Source organism: Ilyonectria robusta, assembly GCF_021365365.1.
Source record: "Ilyonectria robusta strain PMI_751 chromosome Unknown BGZ61scaffold_42, whole genome shotgun sequence".
Lineage (NCBI taxonomy): Eukaryota > Fungi > Ascomycota > Sordariomycetes > Hypocreales > Nectriaceae > Ilyonectria > Ilyonectria robusta.
In genome coordinates this window covers 78,756-105,585 of record NW_025764476.1, presented here as the reverse complement: position 1 = coordinate 105,585, position 26,830 = coordinate 78,756, and the positions used below count along the sequence as shown (strand labels likewise).

Below are 26,830 nucleotides of genomic sequence, written 5' to 3'. Positions count from 1 at the left end.
AATCTCTACTTATTTCATGCGTGCCATGGTTACTTTTGGGAAGATTGGCATGATTAGTGCCACGAGATACCGATTTCCAAACTCTGTACTACCTGGTTATAAAACATCACCTGGTTCTCCCTACTCTTCAATAATTGACATCGCCGTATCTTCCGCTCCAGCTATCAATAATCCACAGCATAGCCTCAAAATGTCGGAACAGTTACTCGTCGTGAGCACTATCTGACCCTGATCGTATCTAGAATAGTATGTGGCCTCGGCCTGCGACTGACATCTTCTAGATCACCGGTGTCTCCGGCCATGTGGGCTTTCGCGTCCTTGTGGAAGCTCTTAGTCGAGGCTACACAGTACGGGCGATTATACGAAGGGCCGAACAGGCGGCGCTAATCGAAGGCTCCACGCCTATTCAGCCCTTTCTGAAACGGCTGCAGATGGTCGTTGTACCAGACCTCCTTACGCCGGGTGCATTTGACGGAGTCCTGGACAGCGCAGCCGGGGTGGTTCATGTTGCTTCTCCTCTCGCTATATCTGTAAGTCTTCGTTTATTCCGGGACCGGTTGTTCAAGTGCTCAAATCAGGTTCCACTCAGAGCGACAATCTCAAACGGGATGTCATTGATCCAGCCATTAAGGCGACACTGGGGATTCTGCAGTCGGCAGCCAAGGTTCCTTCGATAAAGAGGGTCGTCATCACATCTTCAATTGCGACCTTGCTTACTTGGGAATACATAATATCAGATGACATGACCAAAGTCTTCACTGGCAAGTATATGGCACGCGTCTTGGAGCTGTTAACATTGCTAATACGGAACCGCCGAGCAGCGCAGGACACCTATACTCCATCAGAAACTGAGACTAACTTCGACTTGCCCATCCAAGCATACGGGGCAGCCAAGGCGCTGGCACTTGCGGCTACTAAACGTTTCGTTGAGGAGGAGAAACCGTCTTTCGATGTCGTCAACATTCTGCCCAGCATGGTCATTGGAAGGAACGATTTGAATACCAAGAAGGAGGCCGTTTCAAGCGGTACAAACAACAGTGTCATGGGCCCATTGCTGGGAACGAAGACCGAGATGCCCACGCTCGGCGTCTCCGTTCACGTCAATGATGTCGCGAGAGCTCATGTCGATGCACTGAATCCCTCTATCCCTGGCAACCGAAACTTCATCTGTTCCTCGGGCGGACTAGACGGAACCACGTGGGACGATGCCAAGAATATCGCAAAGCGGTGTTACGGCAAGTCGGTGTCCGACGGCGTCTTCACCCTGGACGGGACTGCTCCCACCAGGCCAATCCGCTTGGATGCATCTGAAACGGAGAAAGTATTTGGGTGGAAGTTTACAGGGTTTGAGGACCAGGTCAAGAGCGTGGCTGACCATTACTTGGAACTCTTGGCGGCTGAATAACCAACTCTGAAGCCGCTCCCAGTCCCAAGCCGGTGTCCTTTTTGGGTAGATAATTAGCAGTAGTCTTTTCCAGAGATCGATAGGGATTGGAAGCCAGCAACTGGGCAAGGGAGTTGCAATCATCATTTTCTTCTGTCACAAAGTAGTAGTATCTCAGCGACCGTTCACCGAGTTTCGGATTTGTGCCTTGGTGTCTGAGTAGTAGCGTGCACACTTGGCACTTATTTGTTTGCTATGGGGTTCATCATGTCGGCGCTCTCGAAAGCCGCAGTTAGCAGTAAGTGTATGTGTGCAGTCGGTAGTTGATTTCTTGGCTTCGCATCGTACTGTAGCTTAAGCTCCTTCTACGATCCGGCGCAACTGTTGTCCCACCATCAGTAACACTCGGCCTAATGGCACGCGACTGAGTAATATATTAGTGACATGAACGAAAAGGGACACCACAATGACTCCCGAGACGAGAATTACCCCAATAGAGATCACTTTCCCCCCGGACGGTCGTTGCCCTGATATTTGTCATGGTGTGGGTGGCCCGATCGCTTCATCAGAAGGCAGCCGACCCAGGAGGAACATAAATATGCAATCCCCATATCTTTTTGAGCCAACTTTCACTCAAAGATTTTTTCCACTTCTGATGAAGAGATTGAACTGTTCTGGCATTCAAACTTTCCCGAGGTCTAACGTCATAATTGAACGTGCCCGAAGCAACTTGCGAGCGTCGTCTTTGACAAACTTCTTCCCCGCTGAACGCTGGACTGCACCTGCTCCCACGGCTATGAGATGGTCAGGTCTTCAGCCAATGTTCGGCGAGTTTGACCATCCAGTCAAATCTAAGTCGCGGACCATCACCAAAACACACGCTACTCCTGGTTATCATGGTGACCAGACTACCAACCCGCGATAGCTCCTCTGGTGAACCAACGCCTTGTAAACCCAGCTCAATAACGCGGTAACCCTCCCCCAGTCTCCCTCTGAGCTGATCTTCGATTTCGTCTGGCCGCAGAAAAGCCTCGAGTGAAGTTCCATTGGCCGCACATGCGCGAGCCATGGCACCTTGCATTTTTGCCGCGCCGTCGGGGTCGTAACCAGGATGGTCGGACGCGATATAGCCCGTCTCGCGAAACGACAAGCGAGCATGGATTCCGCCGAGAGTTCCACGGCCGGGGTTCAATGACATAACCTCGTTGAACACCTTGTGGGCGGTAGCTCCCGCCTCGCTGTTGCCCTCAAGAGAAGCCTGAAGAATTCTGAAGCCCCATACTAGACCAGACCAGAAGACAACACTAGACAGCGTCGTATTGGATTCCAGGTAGGGCATAATGTCGATGGGAGGGTTGGTCAGCCTAATGACCTGAGGCTCAAGCCAGAGGCCATAGTCGAGGCGTGGGGACATGCGTCCAGTTTGGTAACCCAACTGCGGCTCATTTGCTGCGCTGTCTTGGCGCTGGGACGGACGTTGATTCTTCGCCTCGGATGGCACTGCTGTATGGTAATGGCCCGTTGGAGGCAACAAGGGCGGTTCGCCCGAAGTACGTGGCGGCAGCCATGTCTTCCCATCCATGCTTAGATTCCCTTGAGGCATTGCTGTTGTAAGTTGCTGCTGTACTAAGGACTCGCTCGTCACCTGGCAATCATGACTGCCATCTGCCTCTTCCGGGCCACCGAGGTCGGCCACCAGCCAGGCACTACGTACGGCATCATCCAGCTCCGCATTTCCCAGCCGAGATGCAACGTCTGCTAGAGACGCTATGGCACTCTGCATCGCGTGGTTGTGGTCTCGAAGTTCATTGATTGCCGTAATCTGTCTCTGCCTGAAAGCCGCCTGCGCCTTGCGGCCTCTTTCTCGACGTAGCTGCGGTGTCTTAGCAGGGCTGGCAACCATCTTGCTCGCTTGATTTGTACCTACTGTCACTTCATCTTTAGCGGGCGATGTATCAGCTGTAGTCCGCTCCATCGTGGGGGTTCGCCTTGGTATTGGGATAGGGAAAGCAGGGACAAAGCAGTGTGTGGATTGCCGGAGCTGGAGACAGTGGGGATGGAATGTCTGCTTCCGCTGCAGGTGTCTTATTCCGGCTGTCGGTCGGTTTATCAGAGCCCCGACTCGGAGCTAATTAGGTCATGGTCCGAGTCTAGAGATAATTGAGTAAGTGGACCGTGCTATTGCTACTTGAGTCAGCGTCATTGCTGCTCCATGTCATCCATCTTTCCGCTATCGTGCCATCGAGTGTTGGCCCCGCCCCATGTTGGCCGCAGCTTGTGACATTCATGTAACTGATCCAACCGACACGGGTACATCTTTTCTAGATCAGTGATACGTACTCTAATTGAGAAATTTCCCGTCGTTCCCACGAACATGGTAAACGTAGCCCTTGCTTAGAAGGCATTGCACGCTACGCTAGCCTAAAGTCTATGCTTTCAACACCGAAGCTGTGCCTCATATCAGTAACGGCCGCCGGAGTGGGCCAATATTCCCGCCTTCAGTCACGTTAGATTTCAAAGCATCGTAACGGGGTACAAGCAAATACTACCTTCTTACCGACTTGACGTGTGATATATATAGTCCCAGTAACTCAGCGCCGGGTAGAGAACACTCATTATACAACAACCTCAGTCCAACCACAGCTTCTCAGCCCCAATCTCAACTCCTCAAAATAAGCCTACCAAAATGAGCTCCCCTTCGACGTACCTCATCACTGGTGCAAACCGCGGTATCGGCAAGGGCTTTGTCCAGCGGATCCTGCAGAAGCCATCCACCACTGTCATCGCCGCTGTCCGTGACCCCTCGCACCCAACATCGACGGCACTGGCCGACTTGCCCAAAGGAACTGGCACGAAGCTTATTACTGTCAAGCTGGACTCGGCCGTCGAGACTGATGCAGCTACCGCCGTGGCTGAGCTGCGCGATCAGGGCATCACCTCTCTGGACATCGTCATTGCCAACGCCGGAATCGCCCAGGGTGGTAGCAGCGTTCGTGAGACCTCTGTCGCCAACACACTCAAACACTTCAAAGTCAACGTTCTCGGTCCTTTGACTCTCTTCCAGGCCACCAGGGACCTGCTCAAGGCTAGCAAGACTGGCAGCCCCAAGTTCGTTGCCATCTCCACCATCATGGGATCCATCGGCTCGCAAGAAATGTTTTCCTTCTTCCCCGAGACCTCAAGTCCGTATGGTGGTAGCAAAGCGTCTTTGAACTGGTTTATCCGCCTCATCTCTTTCGAGGAGCCCTGGTTGACCAGCTTCGTATTCCACCCTGGCCTGGTCGAGACGGATCTCACGGCTGACAGTGGGATGGACCTTAAGGCTCTAGGCGCTATTACTGTGGAGACAAGTGTGTCCAATATGATTCAGACAACGTTTGAGGTTGAGCCTAAGGAGCTGAGCGGGTCGTTTAGGAACTATGATGGTACCGTGATCCCTTGGTAAAAAACTACATTAGCATTGTGTGTTAGGCCCTGGCTCGACTTCAATTCAAATATTGATCCACGCTAGACGAGTCCGTAGTGTGTTTGGTACGATAGTCAAGAAGTGCAATAGTGTATGCCTGCGTGAATATTGTACAATAATAACTATTTTTTATTTTTTTCAGCTTTACTCAATGTCATCAGATAGATCAAAGCCATGCATTCTTCTGAAATAGTAGGGATAAACAGTAAGTGCTACACCCAGAATCAGAAGAAATAGTAGCTGAATAATAAGATTGTTGAATACTAGTCTTTGTCTTGAGCTTTAATTCAACCCTTTTGACTCCAACCCTGCTGTGTGCAGTTAGCAACCTTGAGATAGGAATCTTATTCCGAGCAATGAGATACAAGAGAGACTGACGTCTCCTGTCGGAAATAATAACTACAGTGTCTTTTATATTTATCTGTGTGATTAGTCTCAATCGGTTAGAATCTGTTTGCGGTTGTGTAGAAGCACAAGTCGCGCAGATAAATACCTGTTCGATCTTGTAACTCCTAAGTTTGAAGTATTTTTCATGCCTCCCCTTACATCTTTTTATTATTATTACATCTTCTAACTAGGACTGATTATCTAAAATATTTACTGTATCTAGGGTAGGAACTGTCTCAAGCCGGCCGCCCCCTAACTTCCATAATAAAAGGTACATCATATTTTCTTCCTGTCTGCATTCCTATCATCTAGGCTCATTTTATAGGTGACTAGAAGTTGGAACTCACCTCGCTGATCTAACAAATAAATAATTACTCTTATTCTGTTACGTCCAGCTTAGCCTTGCACTCGGCGTTCGAGGGGGCTTACAAGACTATCTACCCAGCGCCGCATGAACTTGTAAGTAACACCAACGGAAGGTATGAGCAATATACCGAGAAAATAATTAATATATCGCAACCAATTTGCACTCCACCCCAACCTAACAAGTTTACCTACTCTGAGTTTCAACCTAATCTCAGTATAAACCGTCCCCCAACCACCAAGTCGTCGAGTCGCATTTCCGAAAGTTGGTCTTAACCTTTGAGGAATAGTTCGAGTTGCTTCGCGTAAGCCAGAGGAAACTGGAAAAGATGGCCGTGGCCCGAGTCAGGATAGAGATGCAACTGGGCGTCTGCCAATTGCTGTTGGAGAACGAAACTGTTGGCCGTTCCCATCAAGACATCGCGTTTCCCGTTGGTAACCAACACCGGTCTGATAATACTGTTGAGCCGGTTGTATAGCTGGGGGTCCGAGGCAAAACTCGTTATCGCCGCCAACTGTGCTTCAACTCCAGCTCCAACAAGGAATTCTCTTCTCTTTTCGCCTTTGACATTTCGCTCATAGATCCTATCCCACCATTTGTTTCCGTCGGCCTTACTTGTCTTTGACGGAAAGAAGAAGATGCCAAGCATGTAGTCCTCGGTGGGCTGGTCGTCAGGCCCACCGCCTGGGCCCGAAGCAGCATTTGGGTCAGTCTGAACAACGTCGGGCCCGTAGCCAGGGCGAATCCCCCCTAGAACCAGCTTGTTCACCACCCGAGGGTACTCCATGGCGATGTACTGTGCAATCATTCCTCCCATGGAGAAGCCGAGAATATCGGCCTTGGGAACATGGATCGCGGCGAGGAAATCCACAGTTGTTGCAGCCATGGCCTGGATGGAGTTGGGAACAGCGCCTTTGCTCTGGCCAATGCCAGAGTTGTCGACCAGGATCACCTCCCGGCTAGAAGCGATGGCGTTGATCAGCAGAGGGTCCAGAACGTCCATGCTACCACGAAAGTGGGTTAGGAACAGAACTGGCACTTTGCTGGTTTTGCCAAAGCGTCGGTAGGCAAGTCGAGTCCCATTCACAGAGACAAACTTGGTAGGAGCAGTTTGAGCCAATTTCGGTGGGTTTTGGTCATATGCAGCACTTGGGGCACCGTAAGGAGACCAGTGCCGCTCTGCAAGGCTGATAATGGGACGGTCAGCTCCATGTAAAGTTCTTATCAAGCTGTGTGACATACCCTGGGGTGGCCATAGCCGTAGCAGCCAGGCCGAAAAGCAATGCCGCAAAGGGTTTCATTCTGTTCGTCGAGCAGTGTCCTGTTCAGTTGGTATTTGTAGTCTGCCTCTTCTACTGGAAGACGCTTGATATTGGGAGAAGGTGATGGCTATCGTGGCATAATTGGGTCTTATACTGCGAGGATGGCGAGTAGTTATATACTAGTTTACAGTCCTCTCAGAGCATGGCTGTCTTGGTTCAAACTCAAGCTTTCGCTGACAAACACGAGCATATGCTTTTTAGATTTGCTACGTGAGAAAGAAGCTCGGGTGATGACATATTGTGAAAATTCACCCCTGTCTTGTCTAGCGGCGCTTCGCTTCGCTGCGCATCATTACATGGTATTCATTCCGGACTCCACCTGACCTAACTGAAGCTTGCCGGAAGACAAGTCTGCCAACCATCGGGCCATATACCTAACCTGGCCGCATATCCGCCAGACTCTTAACTTCGTCCAGGCACGTCGACCGGGCCTTGATCCAATATTTTCTCCACTCGGTTATGATACTTGGAGCTCGTCTTGAGATAAGAGCGTGGAGTCTCATCAGTCGTGCGGATGAGCAGATTGTGCCGAGGTTGGGTGGGACTTGATTCGCCTGACTGACAAAGATCTCAAAGCCATCTGGACTCGACTCGGCTCTATTTGCTCAGACTGATGCCTAAACTAGCATTCTATACAGTGTAAACCATCATCGTTACTCCTGGTAGCCAGCACTCACCATGGAGCTAAACTCACCGCAATTACGAACTGTAGGAAGTCCAAGACTGCGTAGATTTTATTCTTCTCATCAAATCTAGCACTCTGTATCGAGTGTTATATCCGAACCTGTAATTGATGTATTCTACAGAGGCCTCTATATACATGCATCACGACACATTCTTCTGATCTAGGGCCTGAGCTGTGGCGTGTCACTTCTCCCAACCCGTAGCTAGTGATTGACGCGAACTCAGGATTCATTTAGACTGTTTGTGTTAAATCACTATGTTTCGTAGTTCACAGGGGCATTGTTACTGATACGGTGGGCCGGCTAGTCATCTCTAGGCGCTGATAAATCGAGGGAATCGGAGAAGCCGGCGCTAGGTGTAGCTTTCCTCCGATGGGACTAGAAATGCCTGTGCGCATCAGTAACCGGCTTAATTGTTTTATCTAGGCCAAAGTTTACAGTCAAGAGACACAGTCGAGGCCAATTATTCGCCGTTGTAGTGCGCTCCTCTACCCAAGTATTCTACATCAGGAGGTGCATTAGGTCATAGCAAGGAGCGATTGCGGATCGGATCCGGGCCTTTCTGAATGATTAAGTAGAACGTATCTGGAAGTATGGTAGTGCCGTTGATAATAAAGAGCACATCTCGCATGTCCCTAGGTTGTGTCAACACGACTACTTCCATTGTTCTCGCTAAACCAAACTGTCCCGCAGGTTAAAGTTAAATTTCTCCTCATCTCCAATTGATCGGACTCGGAAACATGTCAGAATCACTCGTCACTGGAGGTACAGGCTTCGTCGGCCTGTGCGTGGTAAAGCTGCTTGTTGAACGCGGCCGCCATGTCAACACCACGGTCCGCACCTTGAAGAACACCACCAAGTGAAAGTCAGCACTGGATCTTCTGGTCCGATACCCGGGTACCCTCACACTATTGGAGGCTGATCTTATGAAAGGTGCATCCTTCGGCGAGGCGATGGAGGATTTTCAGATCGTCTACCGCATTACCTCGCCGCTCTTGGTGCCGGCTCAGATCAAGGATGGATCCAAGAAGTGGGTCGAGGCGGCTCTATAGGCCCCAAGAAAGTTCTGAAATATACCAATAAGACCGGGAAGCATCCAGCATATATCTCGTCATAGGATAGAGACCATCCGCTGTTACTGATCGAATGCGAGGTTTTCAGCGACGGCCAAATTATTGAGCCGGCCCCTGTCATGGCGTGCGGGTTTATTATGGATTGAAGACTAACCTAAGCGGGATATTTTCCACCGCATTGATTTGGCCTCCAAGTCCATAAGGCTGCAGCGGAATTTGATTATTGAATCATGGCCGGCCGCTCTGGGACTTGCACCGAAGGACTTCGCCCCATCACATGAACGGGGGTCAGCGACACCTTGCAATTTCGTTTATTTCCCTTCGGGCCGTTCACAGCAAGTGGCCGCTCCTCCTTCGTAAGGGACAGGAAATGATCGGGAGTCGAGAGCGCTGATCAGGTGCACCAACGCCGCCGGCAAACTAGCTTTGTGGATAGAGGCAGCGGACAATGCATGCGGTTACTTAGAGCCCATATCGCTCCTCATGCGGGCCCTACAAAGGCGCGCTCGAACATTCATTTTATGACTCAAGAGCAACAGCCGGGTCGCATATAAATTTTCAGTCTGTTCGGCCGCCACACATGCCCTATGCCATCGGGTTTACACCTGAGAATAAGTGGCGTTCACAACGACGGCGCCGTGTAGCATAGTCACACAGCTTCACTTGGAGGACAGTGGCCTGAAGAAATTGATGTACGGGACTCTGCAAGCTAATCTCGGTTTTATTGTCTGGGGCTTAGGCTAGACGTACGATGCCACTAATTGGTATCCCCCTAGGATGATGAGTTCCGAGAATTCGCCTCAACATCTGGTGAGTCTCTCACCTCATGAGAGACTCCCTTGAACTGCTGGCAGAGCGACATGCAACATTACTGGTACATAAGAGGCAGATCTCTGCCCAAGTTGAGCTCCACCGGGCCCAGAGACAGATTGTTGGAGATATTAAGCGCTCGGCCGATCAGCCCTTGTGCAACTGGATCGGCGATTCGTTGAGAGAAGGCGGCGCCGTCGGCTCTCAGGTCTTCGAGTGAAGGGCGGACTGACCGGTTGATTGATTGTTTAGCTGCAGCCAATGCGGCAGAAGGGAACAGGCGCAGGCGCGAAGTGAGCCCGTCAACGTAGGAGTGCATGGCTTTGGACGACTTGAAGGCTTTGTTGATCCAGCCGATTCTCTGGGCCTCCTCAGCGTTGATGTCGTTTGAACTGAGAATGTACTCCATAGCCAGGCCACGTCCAATCAGCCGAGCGAGGTGTTGACTTCCTCCACCACCTGGGATGAGACCCGTAGCGACCTCAATTTGCCCGAACAAAGTCTCAGATGTAGTTGCGAAGCGCATGTCGAGCGCCATCAAGAATTCGTTGCCTGCCCCGCGGGCTCTGCCCTCTACGACGCCAATAGTGACCTGGGGCAGGTTCGAAATGTTGAACATTAGTTCAACAAAACGGTCCGCGATCGTGGCTAGCACAATATGTTAGCCTATGTGTGGATGAAACAACTTGCGGCATATACTTACCGACGCCTGGCATGAGGAGATCCAAATGAGCACAGAAAAACTTTGGGACGTCGCTTTTGAAGACCACGACCTTGGTTTCGTTATCGAATTGAAGCTTTTGGACGACATCCGTCAAGCCGGACTGGAAGTCTTCATTCCAGAGATTAATGGCGGAATCCCGGTTATGGAGGGTGATTTCAAGGACGCCCGATTTTTGACTTGTCTTTAAGCCCCGGTAATCGGGTAACTGCAGAGCAGCGATGGTGGAAAGAAAGGCAAGAGCCGAAACAGAAAGCCACGAAGGGATCATTTTGAGAGATGTTGTTGGAAGTCTGTAAATGCAAATGTAGCTGTAGATGTGAAGAACTGCTTCCGCAAGACGGTACCACGCCTGTGGTTTTATAGGAAACTCACTCAACTACAACAACGCCCCTTTTCTGACGATAAAAGTAGCTTCACTATGCTTACAAAGTGGCTAGATTCCTAGACCCTTCACCGTAGTCCTTTCCAAACTCAAAATGCCCTTGGCAGACAAGGCTAAGCCTCCGAGAAAACGTCATGCGGCCGTCCCCGAGGTGAGCGGGTGTTGTTTGCAAGCTCATCACCGCACCTCTGCAACATATCCCTGCGATTACTATTCACAAGGGGCTTCGGCAGCCCCGGACAAGGCATTTAATTCAATACGGCTCCTTAGCGCCTGGCGAGCGCTCTTGAGTCTGGGCGCCTATGACTAATTCCCCCGTCCCCGAGTCGTGCAAGGTATTCCGCCTATCCCTAAGTGCGGCTTTGAGTTTTACGTGAACACATCAGTAATTTACCGGATTTACCTGCTATGTCCGGTATTGAATGGTGGATTCCCAGCGATGGTTACAATATACTCTACTGAATCCACCTGTGGATTTACTGGGTGTGCTAGATATTGAGTAGTAAGGGTGATTTTACTAATAAATAGCTGTAAGAAGATATTGTTGAATAAATTATTTAAGTTAAAGAAACTTATATGGGTAATAATCTTAGTATGATAATTAAATAAAATTAATTAAATAGATAAAGATTTTATATTTTCCTAGTAAAAAAAGTGTAGAAAATAATTTTATAATAATAATAAAAATACAAATAGTAAAAGGCTTCTAGTTGAAATACTTTCTAGCTAATAATATATTCTATATACTAAATTTTAAATTTACTAATATTCTTTTTAAAACAAGCTTTAAGAACTCTATAATAAAATTAAAGCAAACCTATCTGATTTTCTAGCTATCTGAGAATTTTTAATTTATTTAACCAATATGTATTTATTTTTTAGAGAAGCTATTAGAAGATTATAAAATTCTTTATACTTTATATCCCAGGGAAACTCCAGGCAAATCCCGACCGGCCTGGTTGAAACACTCTGGGAAATGTTAAGAAAGTCTAAGTGTATTTTATTCCTCGCTTTTTGGGCTTATCCCCGGAAAATATATCCTGCTCTTCGTTTTGACCTTTGGCGCTCTTTCCGTCGTTCCTCGAACATTGGCAGAGCAGGCTAAGTGCTCGTCAGTCCAGACTCTCAATTTTGGGAACGAAGAAACACTCCAGTGGCGAGCGCCAAAATCCATCGAGGGGAGGCTTGTCTGGTCTATTTCTATTTGGAACACCACTGCTATTGATGCCGATTTCAATGTTTTGGACATCGATCTCACACACCCTGATGCATTCGACTATTGGACCACAGCTGCCTCTCGGTACCAGAGCCTGGCGTCTCAGGCAGCTTCCCAGCGGGTGGCCCTTACGAGAGAGAACACAGAAAATTAAATATACAATGGCAGTTGGAATTGTTCCTTTGTTGTTAATTTCATTAGGGCCAGATATAAGCTCGCTGTTGGTCTTGGCTCCAAAGTCAAGAAGCTTGGGAGGGAGAAAGTTCCTTACATGACTAAAGACATCTACCGGATAGCGAATTCTCGTACCTGGCCGTGACAGACTAAGCTGACTATGCGCCTCAACAAGTTGAGTTTGTGCTAGGTGGCAAACCGACAAAGAGGCCACCATATCCGAAGAACTTGGGCGCATGGAGGACTGAACCAATCATTTGGATTGGATACGCAGCTGTGAATGACACGAAGCAGCCACAACCGCTGAACAGAACAGTGGATGGGTGGTATGATGCATACGCACCAATCATATTTGGCTGCGATTATTATGAAACGAACTATAGCATTGGGTTACGCTACATTAATGGGATTGAATTCCATGTTGTCGAGCGACGTGAATTCCTTCGCAAAGCTATCAAAACTACCTTCATCCCAGATGAGATTGACGATGATGGCAGTTTGGATAATGCCACAGCATTTCCCAAAACAAAACAAACTATATTTTCCACGAGATACTCATCGATAACGCTAGGCAGCTGCATATCATTCTATGGGTGCCACTCTTAGGTCGTTTCTCAATGGGACGATTGAGAAACGATACAACCTCGTCTCCACCGATCTCTAAATGACTCGCAGTATGGATGACTTCAACTACTTGCCGGTGGAGAGTCTACAGAACGAGATACAAAAGTTTTACGCAGAAATGATCTTATCTCCGCTATCAAAACCGCAGTTTGCTGTCGTGGCCTGGGCTCAGTATCCTTCGCAACCTAGCGGCATCCGGGTTGGCGGAGCCGAGACGACTTACCCCTGCATTGGCACAGGTTTATCTGTCTTTTACGAATATCGCTTGATTCAGCTTTGCTTGGTTTACAGACTATCGATTCTGCTAGCTGTTGTTGGGGTTTGCTCGGGACCGTGGCCCCCCGCGAAGAGGGTGTCATGCGTGACATGAAGATGTCTTCCATCATAGCGGTGAAATGAATCATAGTGCTTTACGGACGTCCGGAGTCTCCGAAAAAATGACCTCCGTCTTATCTTTGGGCTTGCGGGGATTGGACAAGCCCAAAAATTAAGCCCTTGGTCCTCCCTGTCCCCCATGCATTGCTATACGAGTTAGCGCCTACTATTACACGGTGGCTGCAGAGACCAAGGCGGTCACGCCATGCAAGGGATTGGTCGAGAAGCGAGTTCTCTGGGGGGAAAAACAGGGTTTCAATTGTTACTTTAAATGGCAAAGGCCCCTAGTTTATTATAAGCGATCGTCCAGATCTTCGACCGTTCTTTTTCTCCCCCACACGCCATGGGCTCGCCATGGAGAGTCGAACAGTGCTCGCGCTTTGGCTCTTCAGCTGCCCCGCGCTCGTCGTCATGGGCGTGAGGCTGGTATTGAGAAAGGTGGCGAAGCAGCCGTTCAATCTCGGCGACTATCTCACCATGGCCGCCTGTGTGTGCTGCGTGGCGAGGCTCTCGATGACCCATGTGGTCTTGATCTGGGGCACCAACAACGTCTCGGCCGCAATACGCAAGACTCACGTCTTTTCGCCAGACGAGATTTACCGACGGACAATTGGGAGCAAGCTGGCTATCACAGCGCGCTGCTTCTACAATTCATTGTCAGTCCCCCTCTGAAGGTTGAGCTGCTGCGACTTCGACTGACAAGCCTTAAGTCTCTGGCTACAAAAGTGTGTGCTTCTTGACGTCTATCGACGCCTGCTTCTCGGGACTTGGTACGAAAAACACATTATGATTGTGTTTCTCACTGTGCTCTCCGCTACATGGGTTGTGGTCACGGTGGTCGTCTTTATCGAATGCCGCCCCTTCAGACTGTACTGGCAAGTTGTTCCCGATCCCGGTAAGGCTGCCTCCATCTCCATTCTTCGCGCTTTTGCGCTGACTTGTCGATCTAGGGTCTTGCGTCGAGGCTCAGATCGAATTGATCGTCGTGGCGTCTCTCAATATCTTCACCGACGTGATGCTCCTCACTTTCCCGTTCCTCCTCTTCACTCATTTCAACACGAGCTGGAAACTCAAGCTTCGACTGTTCGCCTTGTTCACGCTCGGCGTGTTTATCATCATCATCACCATAGTTAGGCTGCCCATCACCAGGCACAACAGACAGAGTCAACCCGACCGATCGATGTGGACGAGCACCGAGATGTTTGTTGCTACGCTGGTTGTCAATGCCCCGACCATTTACGGCTTGTGGAATAATTTGCGGAGGCAAAAACGACGAGACACGCTCCAATCTCATTCCCAGGGCACTGGGGGAGTAGGTCAAAGCGGAGAGCGCGGGACAGCACCCCCCATGGCGAACGCTTAAGTCTTTGCAATTGGATCTGTGAATGAAAAGGAAAAGTTTTCTTGGGCATCATGCGGGTAGAGCAAGCGATTATTTTTGAAGGTTTGGAGCAAAAGGAGTACCGGTACATAAACGGGGAGATGTAGCGTCTAATTCGAGTTCGAGGAAGATATTACGACCCTGGCTACTTTCTCTAGAATTTTAAAAACCTTGCAAACATGTCCTATGCCTTCAATCAGACTCGATTTCCGCCGAATTGGATATCTCAGCAGCTTTTCGTATTTCACAAGCTATACCAGTTGCCATGTTCAGTTATTACTTCGTCTGCTGCGGAAGGCTATTGGAACCGATGTCCCAAAACTAAAAACGAGCTTGGGCCACCCCTCCTGTATGACTCTCACAACATTGGGTACGCTTTTATTCCAAGTGAAATGGCTGAAGGAGAGGCCTGATCTGAGCAGATTTTCAAGGTTGGTGGACCTAGTTGGCTGACTTGGTAGCAGAATGAGAGACGAAGTACTGGCATTGGTTTAGATGGGAGAACCCGCAGGGACTTGAACTGGACTTAGCACCAGAAATAATTACTACTAGTATGTTAATATCGCAAGCATACATCTGACTCATATCAGTTACTTCGTATAGCTATAGACAGGCAGCAAAGTTGGGTACATATTGAACCTATTGCAGTCTAGTTAGGGCAGGTAACTCCGAGCTTGGAACATAGTAGGAAAGAGACTCCGAACCCCACTCAAAGCAGATCAAAGACCTCGCAGTGTCCTGCCTTGGTAGCCAGAGCTCAAACAGCCGGAAAGATGTTAGCTGAGGGATCCGCGGTTCATTCAAAAAGCGCCGCTGAGCAGCTAACAGCCCTATTCAAATGGGATGAGGCTGACAAGCTCAATCGCCGTGCCGGAGTCAGCCATCCGAGTATGGGAGAAATCTAGTTTCGAAGTTGCTGAGAAGATGGGAAAATATACTGAGGAGGGGATATCACATATGGGGATATTTGTGATAAAATGTTTAGAGTCAATTGATGATATATTTCAACTTTGGCTAAGTAGACAGGTCTATCTTCCTAATTGCAATCTAAACGGTAGCTAGATAATTAGGCTCCTGAAGCGATTGATATCCTCGGATGTCGTCTCAAAGCTCGTCACAAAACGGCAAAGCTGCTCGTCATCACAAATTTCCACCTCTCCCGATGCTGGCCAGTTCAAGAGAACCACGCCTTCAGACTCAAGCACGGCAATCATATTCTTCTTCAATATCACAAAGACTTCGTTGCAGGGGGGTTGTCTTATAAGGCGTGATGAAATTGACCGACCGAATGCGTCGGCTAAGTCAGCCGCCATTCTATTCGAATGTCGGGCGATTTCGAGCCAGAGTCCGTTTTCCAAGTATGCTTCGAACTGCGCAGAGACAAGTCGCGACTTGGAGAATAGCTGTGCAGCACGCTTCTGGATGAATGCGAACTCGCGTGCCTTCTCAACGTCGAAAATCACAACGGCTTCGGCACACCAGCATCCGTTCTTCGTGCCGCCAAAGGAGAGAAGGTCGACTCCTCTCTTCCAAGTCATCTCCGCTGGACTGCAGCCGAGGGAAACGAGGCCGTTGGCAAACCGCGCCCCGTCCATGTGAAGAGGAACTTTGTGCTCTTTGGCGATTTTGCCAATTGCGTCTAGTTCTTCAAGCGAGTGAACAGTTCCAGTTTCAGTCGGCTGCGTCACCGAGATGGCGTTGAGACGTCCTCCGTGGACATCAAGACCCGCGATGCGTTCAGCCTGCCGACGCAGCTCGGACAATTCCATCTTTCCATCGCGGCCCTTGACCGGTACGATCCGGAGCTGGCCTGATAGATATTCAGGTGCGCCACACTCATCGACGACGATGTGGGCTTCTTCATGGGCAAGAACCATCCCGCCAGGCTTTGCGACAGATGCGAGTGATAGCGAATTCGCTGCAGTGCCAGTTGCGACGTAGAAGACGGCAACGTCACGCTCGAAGATGGCACTAAAGCGGCGCTGCACTGCAAAATCAAGGTCTGACATGCTGTATGGAGTGGCATATCCTGCTGCGTGTTTCGCCAGGCTGGCAGCAATGGCGGGATGCGCACCTGCGTAGTTGTCAGATCCGAAATTCATGGTTGAGTCTGGTGGTATGGATCTTTCGTAGTTTGAGGTTATCGTGACAGTTGTGCCTGATACGTATTATAACGCAGTTGACTGACAATAAACAGCAACCAAAGTCTCCAAAGGCCGAGTCGTTGCAACCTTATGTGCAATGCGCGATACGATTTGACCGTTGAAAGTCGGAAGACTCTTGTGATAACTTGTCCAACCGCGCTACATATCTACGTGAGGGGCAAATTAAATATGGCAGGAGACTCCGAAAACAGTGGATCCGCCTTATGTCTCTATGAAGGGCGTGCCCCAGCGCTGATCGTCAATAGGGCGCCGAGATAAGATGGATTGAGTCTTATCGGTTCATACTACTTTTGGTATAGATACGGGAAGCCCGTGTTGTTAGTGCTGATTCAATGCTTCCACCAACGCTGTCAGACAGCCCGATAGGAAAAGTCGGCTTTGCGTAGGACCGGATCTGTACCGTGGTTTCCTCTGAATCTAGATGGAGACTTTGATCCGTGCCGTGGATCCCTTCGAACCTAGATGCCCTCAACAACCTAGATCTTCAGATATCAATGGCATCATCGGATCAAGTGCATCCAGGTCAGTCAGATCCCTAGGTATAAATAGCTGGCTTTCGTCCTTCCTAGACCAAAAGACAAGGTCATCCATCGTCCCCAAAGCTGTCTCAATCAATCCACTTGTTTAACAAACGCTATGATGACAAGAGGAGGGAAAGAGCCTAGACAACTCCCTTCTAACGGATTTAACCCGTGAGTTGGAATCACTCTTGTGACTATTGGGCCAGCTTGGATATTGATGGGTTGGGTGATTTTCCTACACACCGAGGCGCTGTAGCAAGAGTGAAGCGGTGTTGGAAAGAACAGCCCGCCAATTCCAGATCCTGCGTTGGGATACCTTGAGCAAGGGCCAGCGTTCGACCGAAACATTGTGCAAGAATTGAATAGGGGGGCAAAAGAAGCTTGAAAACAGTTAGCTCCTATGCATTTATCCAAAGTATACGTAGTCAAACAAGTCCAAGCCCTGAATGGATGTCTTGATATAGCAGTCTTGGGTTCGCCCCGGGACCGACATTCCCAGCATTTGCTTGTCACATTTGATCTTCACGTGGAGCAAAAATTGACATACCCGAGAGAGCCTTTCTATGGCGCGGGCACTCATATGTGGCACAGGGCATTGAATGTGTGTGTATACTGGCATACCGTAAAGCGAGATCTCTAGCACCCTAACATACAGCACAACCACAGCTAGTGTGTTACGAGTCTTTTCAGAATCAGGCAGTAGGTGTGACAGAAGAATACAGATCCACGCCAGTTGACAACGCCATTTTGCCATTCACTCATACCTAACCCTAGTACGCCATACGACCGTAACTAGACTAATCGCTAAGTACAGAGCGGAAGGTTTGCGAAGTCACTGTCCACCTCATCTTGGCAAGCGGCGTCAACTACGTCTGCTCAGTATTTTCTCTCCAGCGAGGTGTCTTTATTTCCAGTCATACTGAGAGTTGATACTACGACTGACTATGAGTTGATTCCATTTCCTGCACCCAAAGGTCTTGTCGTTGTTCAATACACTCATGTCGAGCGGCTCTCAGTTTGTGTAGAGGTGTCACGTACCTTCCGAGACATCCACGGTTATAGCACGCGTCTTAATGCGCATGCGCCAGACAAAAAGTTTGTAACGGCACCACCTTCGATCTCGCACCCTTCGATAACGAGATAGGTATTGTCGGCGGTGCTATCATTCAACACTTGAATAAGACTTGATCGAAGTCAGAGATTGCGAAAATGGCATACTTTGCATCACCAACACGTAAATTTTATCCAACAGAGACCAACCCAAACTTGGTATGGGGTCTTGACGAGCATGGTAAAGAAAGGCCTTCGGGGTAGGAAGAACGCCACCAGAAGATGTTTCGACCAAGGACGAAAAGAATGGGCTTTGAGAATTACAATGTGAGGTTAATACAACCCGAGTCTAAATCTACCGCTTTTGTAGTTCCGTCCCATATTCACACGCTTTGTCATGCTTGTATATACAGTCAATTATCCAGACCTCATATGCGCTCATAGCTATCCTCCCACTTCTCCACGCCCCTCTTGGGCATTCCACTCCTCTCCGCGGTTTCAACGTAGATTTGCTTGTTAACATGAATGACCATGTTCCTACTATGCTTTGAGACGCCCCTTTCCAAGTCTCGCGACGATCCTGGTGAGTCAGTTCGTGTAGACGTAACTGCACCACTATGGCTACCCGAAGGATGGTTCATTATCTCCTCAGTGGAATCGTTGTCTCCATTCACTGTGGCCAGTGCGACAGTGACACTGAAGGGGTCTTTGTTCTTGCTCCGCTTTGCACCGCCCATGTCGAACGATGCTCCCAGGTTCGCGCTATTTTTGGATGGGCCGGATGATTTGTATCCTTTATTGTGGCTTCCGTAGTCTCTGGACCAAAACTTAGCGGAAAACATTGGGCGGACGAGGATGGCTTGTCCGACAACGATGGCGACGAAGTCTTCACGACAAGACCAAATTGCAGCGGTAGCACCATTTTTCTCCTTTGGAGTCGCGTTAGTACATTTCACAGGATCACGAGAAACTCTTGAGAACTTACTACGAGAACCATGGTCACACGCAATATCGCCGCAATCATGATGAAGAGTCCAGCGCTGAAGAGGAAGAGAAGGCCGACTCGTTTCCACAATGTCGTCTGAAGTGGCAAAACAACAGGAGTTGGGATGGCCATGATACATATATCGGTAATAATGTTCATGATGAGAGCCGGCACCATATTGAGGAAGGACTGAGGCTTGCAGATCGCTAGTATACGTTAGGCTTAGGTCGCGGCGGTATCTGCTCTTGATATTCAACTTACATCCTTGATCAGGATACACAACCCACATGCGATTGTACGGACGGCATGCACAGAATAGGATGAGGAAAATGGCGATAAAGGTAGCACCGAGAAGCAGCATCACCGGCTTGATGAACTTCTCGACCCACAGACCCCGGACGACGCGCTGATAGAGGAACAGCATGTTGAACTTGAGGGTCCAGATGAACAGGACATATGTTGCCACGCCCGCACAGAACCATTGCGTTCCGTAGATGTACGGCGCGGCTTCTTCGTCGGTAAGAGCCTTTCGTTGTTCGAGCGTCAAGGCGTGCAAGTCACCCAGGCCGCCGACGATGTGCGCGGCCACTGTCATGACTGTGTATGTTACCTGGAGACGACCCAGGTTAGCTCGAGTATGGAAGAGGACCGTAACCATCTCACCCATGACAAAAGTATTATGTAGTCATCCGGCTTGAAGCCCCTCAAACCAATCATCCGCCAACGAACAAATATCCTCGAGAAGATGATGAGCGACCCAACCGCATACAAGCTCCACGTTTCGACTACAGCTGAAGGTGCCATGATCTCGGAGTCTAGACCTCAAAACGATGAGCTAGTCAAGCCAGCACGAGTCATGAGGATGGTCGATGCTTTTGATTCAACCCGCTAAGAACGATCGACAATCAAAAGTGGAAAGCCTGTCCATGGCCGGCTCGGGGGGAGGGGGGGCTGCGACGCTGACGACTGTTAAGTACCGAACAGCCGCCTCAATGCCGGAAACTTTTCTGGGCTCGGGTAAGGAGATAGAAAAAATACGAGACTTCCGAGGGCCCATTATACTGTAGGATGATCGGTAGCTGGATACAGTCAAGGGGTATGCAGCCTCACCCTGCGCGAATACTACGTAGGACATGCAAGTTACGGGTGCAGAGTGATGGGAGGCGCAGGGAATACATACAGGGAGAGGAGGAGAGTGAGCCCACTACATATCGGGATCATCACTTGCGGATCAACGCTCTGCGGATCCGCAGCCATTTTTTTTTATAGACGGGAACGGACCGCACCATTGGAACTAACAATGCCAAGTTCTAGCTCAACGGCCAACTCGAGTAGCTCAATGACAAATTACCGTCCCACATTTGGGTCCATCACGGAGGATGCTGCTGCGGAAACATATTCGGGTTCCAACGGCCAACCCACCCGTTGGTGATCTATCACTCCGGCCCTGGACCAGGGACCCCCCTGTCTCGTCCCCTGAAGAAGGCGAAAATCAGCACATGAGCCCCATATTATCAGGTCTGCTTGGTCCAAAACCTCCGGGAGTTGCGCCGGGTAGGGGGCCAAGCTGGCGAAGGTCCGTTTTGGGAGCCTCCGGCCGTTTCCGCAGGCCATAATAAACACCGGGGGGGGAGGGGGACTCGTATTATTACCGTTGAATCCTGGGGTTTGGCTTTTGTGGAGCGCGTCTTTATTCCCGCGCGTGCAGTGGCGACGACGAATCCGGATGGATGAGGCCAAACGGAGTTATCACGGCCAACTGGGAGAGAGGGATCGGCGGCAGCTTCGCCCAATTCAACACCAATGCCGCGTCCCATATCATGCGTCGAGGGGGGCGAGATCCGCAATGAAGCAAACTAGTCTCAGTCCGCGTCCCGAGCCCCCGGTTTTCGTCAGGGCCTGAAGCCGCCGCGTTCGTTTATCTGCCTGCAACGCGGCACTTTGAAACCAACTATTGCTCTTGCTCTTCGGCCTCGGTACCGCTTGCGGCGTCCCAGCGCCGGAGGGCTGTTGCGGAATCAGGGAGAGCTTCATCTTCCATGCATTGTAGCATTGCATTGCAGAGCTGTTGGCCCGGCGCCCCGCTTGGTGACACCAAAGCGGATTGCTGTCCGTAGCGCAGAAACCAATTCTTGATGCCCATTGGCCTCGTTGTCTCCATTTGTGTTGTTGGCCCTCAGACTCGCAATGCCACATGCAACTATGCCATGCCCCTGGATGCTACTTTGCCGACTTGCGGGCTAGGGTCCTCTCGAAGCCTCGGAAGTAGTATTACAACTGGGTAGTCCTCTTTGCTTCTTTTACTTTTTTCTGGTTCGCTTTCTTCCACTATTATTACGACAATTTACACTACCATACCACACTATCGCCGCCATGACTTCCGCCCCAGATTACAAGATTGAGTTTACGGTACGTCTGGATGGCCTCCGCTACCAAGGTTGACGCTCACATCCCTATTATAGACCTTCCAGAACGTCATCGACAATGAATTGACCAAGACGGCCGAAACCCGACGCACCGTCTGCTCCAGCACCGAGGAGCTTCTCTGGGAGAGCCCCGTCTCGACACAAGCAGATGTCGACAAGGCAGTCAGCGGCGCAAAGGCTGCTTACCCTGCCTGGCGCAAACTGTCGCAGGATGAGCGCGCCGACTACATCAACAAGTTCGCCGATGCCATTGAGGCCAACCAGCAACAGTTCGTCGAGCTGCTGAGCAGGGAGGCTGGAAAGCCGCCGCAAGCTTCAAGTTTCGAGGTCAGCGTGGTCTTGGCCCTCGCGCGCGAGACGGCCAAGCTGCGACTGAAGGAGGAGAAGCCCGAGGACAACGCAGACGTACGTATCCCCGCCATTACATCATTATAGCCGACTGGATTGCTAACCCCACACAGCGAACGGCCATTGTTCGCCACGTCCCTCTCGGTGTTGGCGTTGGAATCGTGCCCTGGAACTTCCCCATGGCGCTGGGCGTTGGCAAGCTGTTCCCTGCCCTCCTCGCCGGAAACACCTTCGTCTGGAAGCCGTCACCATACTCGCCCTACTCAGCCCTGAAGCTGGCTGAGATTGGCGCCAAGGTGCTCCCCGTGGGTGTGTTCCAGGCTCTCAGCGGTGAGGACAACCTCGGACCCATGCTCACTGCGCATCCCGATGTGGCCAAGGTCAGCTTCACCGGCTCCACCGAGACTGGTAAGCGAGTCATGGCTTCATGCGCTGCGACCCTGAAGCGTGTCACTCTGGAGCTTGGTGGAAATGACGCCTCCATTGTGATGCCTGATGTCGACATCGACACTGTTGCTGCAAAGGTATGTGGTGAAACTAATATCCAGCCGTGGGCAAATGCGAGTGTCAATTGCTAACACATACTTCTCCTCAATAGGTCGCCTTCCTTGCCTTCGCCCACACAGGTCAAGTCTGCATGAGCATTAAGCGAATCTACGTGCACGAGAGCATCTACGACAAGTTCCTCGCCGCCCTGGTGTCTGTGGTCAAGCAATTGCCCATTGGCGACTACACCGACGCCCAAGCCGTCCTCGGCCCTGTCCAGAACAGCATGCAATTCGGCAAGCTTCAAGAGCTGTACGCGCAGATTGACAAGGAGGGCTGGAAGGCTGTTCTTGGCGGCGCGCCGGAGAAGAAGGAGAAGGGTTTCTTCATGCCCCCGACCATCATCGACAACCCCCCAGAGGACTCCCGCATCGTTCTCGACGAGCCTTTCGGCCCCATCGTGCCCGTCCTGAAGTGGTCCGACGAGGACGACGTGATCCGCCGCGCCAACGGTACCAACATGGGTCTCGGCGCCTCAGTCTGGGGTACTGACGTAGCCCATGCCCGGCAAGTCGCCGAGCAGCTGGAGGCTGGAAGCATTTGGGTCAACACTCATTTCGAGGTTGCTCCCAACGTTCCCTTCGGCGGTCACAAGCACAGTGGTATGGGCATGGACTGGGGTGATGTTGGTCTGCAGGGCTGGTGCAACCCCCAGGCTTACTGGGTCAAGCATACATAGATTTGAGCCGATTAGTGTTTAGTGTAACCCATAAGTTAGCGACGCCAGTCTCCAGTCAGCACTCATTCTTCATTAAGTTGAATTGAATTCCACCGTTGGCACTATGATTCGTGATTTTACGATGCAAGATCAACATTCCGTCACTTATCATTCCAGAGTTCTTAAATGAATGTTAGAATATGCTTTTACACTCATTCGTGGTCATTACAATAGACAACCTACAAATTCAGTTCATAATAGCTCATAAACTGAGTTTTCGGGTCTTTCATGAGATTCTTACCCTATATGCAGTAAGAATTGCGACATTCAGTGAACAAGGTGTAGCCTGATAAAGGCTCCTCATTTTGTAAAATATTTCCGGAGCGCGATTAAAGTCAATTCACGTTTGCGTATGCTCTGCTTGCGTGGGGCAACACTATCGAGGCCTTGAACAAAGTCCTGTAGTTTCTACGTTGAAAAGTAGCTTAATTTTCACACTTTTCAACTACTAGCGATATATGCACAAGCCACCACATTCCCCACTCTCACATTGAGCTTGGCAACAGTTAATAGCTTCCATCAGTAGAGGTTTGCCAATGAGCTGGGAAGAAGATACATCAGCACTTGGGCCAGAGGTAATATTTGGTGGCCAAGACATGGATGAAACTAGCTCAGGCGCCTTATTCTGGTGTGTTGGTGAACGCGCGGATGTGGGCCTCTGCAAAGTGATCTTGGCGATGAAACCAAAGTGCTAGATGCAACTAACCCTACTTGTGATTCATGAATCACACGTAGCCAAGATTATTGATGGTATAAGAGAGATCACTTACTGCTCTACGGCATTGATCGGTACACACTCTTATGCAGCTAAGCGGCTGATGTTCGCCCGGGTTGGTTGGTATGGCGTTCTCACTTCAATTGCTTAACAACACCAAGGACAGAAACAAGCCGCAATAAATGTAGGAGAGAATCCTAGGGCGATGAAAAGTATGGAAGGATATTCGCGCTAACTACCACGTTAAAACAGAGAGATATTGAATAGATTGATTGAGTATAATTGGAGCAGACATACAGATATACACACCTTAAAGGCATCGACTCGAACAACCGGCAAAAAGAATTTCGTAAAAAAAACAATCGCATCCTAGTGTTGTGACTCCGGTACAGGGAATCGAACCCTGAGCTCCGCGGATCAAGATGATCTCTCAGTAATGAGAGCGCGAAATGTTAGCCATTACACCATACCGGATTGGTGATTGGCGACGACTTAATTGGATTCTTCAGCCTGGGCAAACGTGACGGCTTTGCCTGCCAAGTCTCGAAGCCTACAGCTAGAAGGAACCATGGTTCTTGCACTATATGATGTGGAATTGTTTGATGACTGCACTGCGTTGTCTAACAATATAGTAAATCCCAAGTTACTCTTCTCATACCCCTTCAAGCCATATCTTCCTTCTTCAAGTAGTCACTTTGCTGAGCAAATTCTAGTATTATATGTCAGCATTGGTATCCTCTATTATATGAGAAGTATAGTTGATGCGTCACTTACGGTCAACTTCGGTGTACTTGAACTTTCTGGCTGAAATGTGGTTATCGAAAAGCACGTCGATCTCGCCAAAGGTGCGATCCTTGGTCTCGGGAAGGCGGAACCAGCACCAGATGTTACACAGAAGGTTCGTGCCAGCGTAGAATAGCCCAGCTTTCGCTCCCCAGTTCCATCCTGAAGATTGAAAGTGTCAATAGAACTGTTGAATTATTGTCACATCGATGGAGAAAGACTTACCCAGGGGAGAAATCATGCGTGGCGTGATGGTATGCTCGACGAGTCCAGTGAGATTGTAGACAAACCTGCCGATAGTAATCGTCTTATATCTCAATCTCCCGGACGGTGTCTCCGCCACAATAGCGTAACAAACCGGTCCTACAGTGATCATGTTGCAAAGATTCGACATGATCATTATAACTCCAATAGCAATCTGGGCTTGCTTGGCATCAGAAAACCCAAGACCACCAATAACCACGCCGCAAACAAAAAGGAAAGTAAGGCCTGTCATGTAAAGGGTAGCCCGGCCAACATGCGGGAAAAGAAACCAACAAATAATACCGCCAATAACGTAGCAGGCCGAAAGGGAAATGTTGAGATTGAGAGATTGGATTTCGGAGAAACCCGCCGACTGCAGAAACGTGACCGCGTAAGCAACCAGTGCGTTTCCACCGAGGATTTGGGCTGCCCAAACAACACAATTCTGAGGTAAGGGAGAATTTGTTAGCCTAAATATCTTGACTGGAGGATTCAAGAGTGTATACTGACGATCTCTGTTCGTCGCAAGTTGGTCCCGCGGAAGCATTCAAGAAAACTCGCGTTCACCGTCTCCGCCTCTTCCAACGCCGTTGTGTGTCTGATATAAGCAAGGGTAGATTCCACCTCAGCTTCTCGCTGTGGTGTATCTTGGCGAAGGCGCATTAGACTCCTTTTGGCCATGTCAACCTTGCCACGTCTGACTGCGTTCCAGGGCGATTCAGGGGCGTAGTAAGCACCGATAAAAAGAGGAAGCGGCCAAATCCATTGGAGGAGAAATGGAAGCCGCCAGCCAAGGTCCCCCTCGATGCTTGATACGGCTCGTACTACGCCAGAGGAGAGGAGGATGCCTGCGCCCCAGCACATGCATACGTAAGCGGTAACGTAGGGCCTGAGGACGGTGGGAACGACTTCGGAAGCGTAGGTCGTGGTGAGAGTCTATTCAGTGGAAGTAGAATGTTAGTATGTCAGATATTCGACAGCCGAACTTGATCGCTTACTTGGAATACACCCCACGAGACACCACACATGGCTTCTCCCCAGGCGAGAATCGGCAACGACGGCGCAAAGCAGGGAATAGCAATCACCGCGGCCATCCACCCCATGAAAATCATCATGGTCATGCGGGCACCGAATCGATCTTGGAAGTATCCATTCACCATAAGACCAGCCAGTTGGCCCACAAGAGATGAGTTAGACAGGCTGGATTGCCAAGCAGGAGTGATCTGCTTCCTTCCTGTAATCTCATCGTATACCCCAAAGCGCTCCCGGAATTGGGTTTGGCCGTAGAAAGAAGTGATCTTTGTTTATGGCGTTTAGTGTTGTGATTTTACTCGACGTCAAGGGAACAGCACGAACAATGACTAAATCGTATCCTTCCATGATGAGACTGGTGGATAGAAACAGGGCCCAGAAAACGGCCTTTTTGTATTTCTTCAAAGCTTGACGCACGGTGAGCCTTCTGTCAGCAGCGTCACTCTCTTGCGCAGCGTTGATGAGCTCGATAGTATGGGCATCGTTCAAGTCGAATGCCTCGAGCTCACGGGTGGTCGGGACGACTTTCTCAGGCGCCATGATGAGTGTGATATAATCAACTCGGGATATATTATGCAAATAACAAGAAGCGTGTGAACACAGCAAATGATAATGTGTCTGATACTAGGTTGCTTGAAAACATCATAGCCAATATCTCAGGGCAACTCAAGCCTTATATATTCTGATGCATATGATGTAAATCACCATGTCGGATGAAGATACCCCCACCATCTTGGGTAAGTGAGAACGAAGCTTAGGCGATTCGGGGATGCCAACAACCTCATTTAGCTTTATCCACCACCGGGGAAGGCATCGCGGGGAAAGACTGAAGATCAGTACGTCTTTGTGATGTATGCTTCTCTTGCAGATGATAAGAGCAATCGTCGGTAACTTATATCATAAGATTCACTCTTATAGGCGGCCAAATCAGAG

The 26,830-nt window shown here is 49.8% G+C and overlaps 10 protein-coding genes and 1 non-coding gene across 11 annotated transcripts; 4 read left to right on the top strand and 7 right to left on the bottom strand.

Annotated features, from left to right (window-relative positions):
- Positions 1–190: 190 nt before the first annotated feature.
- Positions 191–1,405, top strand: BGZ61DRAFT_567156 (uncharacterized protein; the record flags this gene model as incomplete). Its single annotated transcript, XM_046255955.1, has 4 exons — positions 191–211; positions 282–530; positions 590–761; positions 822–1,405. 4 exons carry the CDS (start codon positions 191–193, stop codon positions 1,403–1,405), a joined length of 1,026 nt encoding a protein of 341 aa, XP_046095514.1.
- Positions 1,406–2,058: 653 nt separating this feature from the next.
- On the bottom strand, positions 2,059–3,398 carry BGZ61DRAFT_433687 (uncharacterized protein). The gene is made up of 2 exons (XM_046243928.1): positions 3,312–3,398; positions 2,059–3,257 (listed from the first exon to the last, which is right to left on the bottom strand). Exons 1-2 carry the CDS (start codon positions 3,357–3,359, stop codon positions 2,190–2,192), a joined length of 1,116 nt encoding a protein of 371 aa, XP_046095513.1. The 5' UTR covers positions 3,360–3,398; the 3' UTR covers positions 2,059–2,189.
- A 672-nt stretch (positions 3,399–4,070) lies between these two features.
- Positions 4,071–4,829, top strand: BGZ61DRAFT_485995 (aflatoxin biosynthesis ketoreductase nor-1; the record flags this gene model as incomplete). The annotated part of the gene is made up of 1 exon (XM_046249793.1): positions 4,071–4,829. The coding sequence occupies one exon, from the start codon at positions 4,071–4,073 to the stop codon at positions 4,827–4,829; it is 759 nt and encodes a 252-aa protein (XP_046095512.1).
- Positions 4,830–5,872: 1,043 nt separating this feature from the next.
- BGZ61DRAFT_499860 (Alpha/Beta hydrolase protein) lies at positions 5,873–6,902 on the bottom strand (the record flags this gene model as incomplete). Its single annotated transcript, XM_046251456.1, has 2 exons — positions 5,873–6,749; positions 6,844–6,902. The coding sequence occupies 2 exons, from the start codon at positions 6,900–6,902 to the stop codon at positions 5,873–5,875; spliced, it is 936 nt and encodes a 311-aa protein (XP_046095511.1).
- A 2,645-nt stretch (positions 6,903–9,547) lies between these two features.
- Positions 9,548–10,481, bottom strand: BGZ61DRAFT_485993 (ClpP/crotonase-like domain-containing protein; the record flags this gene model as incomplete). Its single annotated transcript, XM_046249792.1, has 2 exons — positions 9,548–10,137; positions 10,193–10,481. The coding sequence occupies 2 exons, from the start codon at positions 10,479–10,481 to the stop codon at positions 9,548–9,550; spliced, it is 879 nt and encodes a 292-aa protein (XP_046095510.1).
- A 2,823-nt stretch (positions 10,482–13,304) lies between these two features.
- BGZ61DRAFT_567144 (uncharacterized protein) lies at positions 13,305–14,450 on the top strand. The gene is made up of 3 exons (XM_046255954.1): positions 13,305–13,640; positions 13,695–13,879; positions 13,935–14,450. Exons 1-3 carry the CDS (start codon positions 13,339–13,341, stop codon positions 14,345–14,347), a joined length of 900 nt encoding a protein of 299 aa, XP_046095509.1. The 5' UTR covers positions 13,305–13,338; the 3' UTR covers positions 14,348–14,450.
- A 908-nt stretch (positions 14,451–15,358) lies between these two features.
- On the bottom strand, positions 15,359–16,621 carry BGZ61DRAFT_465565 (pyridoxal phosphate-dependent transferase). The gene has a single exon (XM_046247594.1). It carries the CDS (start codon positions 16,465–16,467, stop codon positions 15,424–15,426), a length of 1,044 nt encoding a protein of 347 aa, XP_046095508.1. The 5' UTR covers positions 16,468–16,621; the 3' UTR covers positions 15,359–15,423.
- Positions 16,622–18,529: 1,908 nt separating this feature from the next.
- On the bottom strand, positions 18,530–19,890 carry BGZ61DRAFT_499856 (uncharacterized protein; the record flags this gene model as incomplete). Its single annotated transcript, XM_046251455.1, has 4 exons — positions 18,530–19,030; positions 19,087–19,292; positions 19,348–19,696; positions 19,750–19,890. The coding sequence occupies 4 exons, from the start codon at positions 19,888–19,890 to the stop codon at positions 18,530–18,532; spliced, it is 1,197 nt and encodes a 398-aa protein (XP_046095507.1).
- Positions 19,891–21,353: 1,463 nt separating this feature from the next.
- Positions 21,354–23,307, top strand: BGZ61DRAFT_173418 (aldehyde dehydrogenase domain-containing protein). The gene is made up of 4 exons (XM_046237610.1): positions 21,354–21,495; positions 21,549–21,917; positions 21,974–22,384; positions 22,459–23,307. Exons 1-4 carry the CDS (start codon positions 21,460–21,462, stop codon positions 23,083–23,085), a joined length of 1,443 nt encoding a protein of 480 aa, XP_046095506.1. The 5' UTR covers positions 21,354–21,459; the 3' UTR covers positions 23,086–23,307.
- A 913-nt stretch (positions 23,308–24,220) lies between these two features.
- On the bottom strand, positions 24,221–24,313 carry BGZ61DRAFT_t204. The gene has a single exon. It is a non-coding gene; the product is annotated as a tRNA-Glu (tRNA).
- Positions 24,314–24,501: 188 nt separating this feature from the next.
- Positions 24,502–26,437, bottom strand: BGZ61DRAFT_485988 (general substrate transporter; the record flags this gene model as incomplete). The annotated part of the gene is made up of 6 exons (XM_046249791.1): positions 24,502–24,548; positions 24,614–24,784; positions 24,848–25,310; positions 25,376–25,801; positions 25,864–26,163; positions 26,222–26,437. 6 exons carry the CDS (start codon positions 26,435–26,437, stop codon positions 24,502–24,504), a joined length of 1,623 nt encoding a protein of 540 aa, XP_046095505.1.
- Positions 26,438–26,830: the final 393 nt, after the last annotated feature.

Excerpts from the sequence above, each read along its gene's own strand:
- BGZ61DRAFT_567144 (XM_046255954.1), top strand. The coding sequence starts at position 13,339 with ATGGAGAGTCGAACAGTGCTCGCGCTTTGGCTCTTCAGCTGCCCCGCG. Across the intron at positions 13,641-13,694 it reads CGCTGCTTCTACAATTCATT|TCTCTGGCTACAAAAGTGTG; the intron begins GTCAGTCCCCCT and ends ACAAGCCTTAAG. Across the intron at positions 13,880-13,934 it reads GCAAGTTGTTCCCGATCCCG|GGTCTTGCGTCGAGGCTCAG; the intron begins GTAAGGCTGCCT and ends TTGTCGATCTAG.
- BGZ61DRAFT_465565 (XM_046247594.1), bottom strand. The coding sequence starts at position 16,467 with ATGAATTTCGGATCTGACAACTACGCAGGTGCGCATCCCGCCATTGCT.
- BGZ61DRAFT_433687 (XM_046243928.1), bottom strand. The coding sequence starts at position 3,359 with ATGGAGCGGACTACAGCTGATACATCGCCCGCTAAAGATGAAGTGACA. Across the intron at positions 3,258-3,311 it reads CCGCTAAAGATGAAGTGACA|CTACGTCGAGAAAGAGGCCG; the intron begins GTAGGTACAAAT and ends AAGACACCGCAG.
- BGZ61DRAFT_173418 (XM_046237610.1), top strand. The coding sequence starts at position 21,460 with ATGACTTCCGCCCCAGATTACAAGATTGAGTTTACG. Across the intron at positions 21,918-21,973 it reads AGCCCGAGGACAACGCAGAC|CGAACGGCCATTGTTCGCCA; the intron begins GTACGTATCCCC and ends AACCCCACACAG. Across the intron at positions 22,385-22,458 it reads TCGACACTGTTGCTGCAAAG|GTCGCCTTCCTTGCCTTCGC; the intron begins GTATGTGGTGAA and ends TCTCCTCAATAG.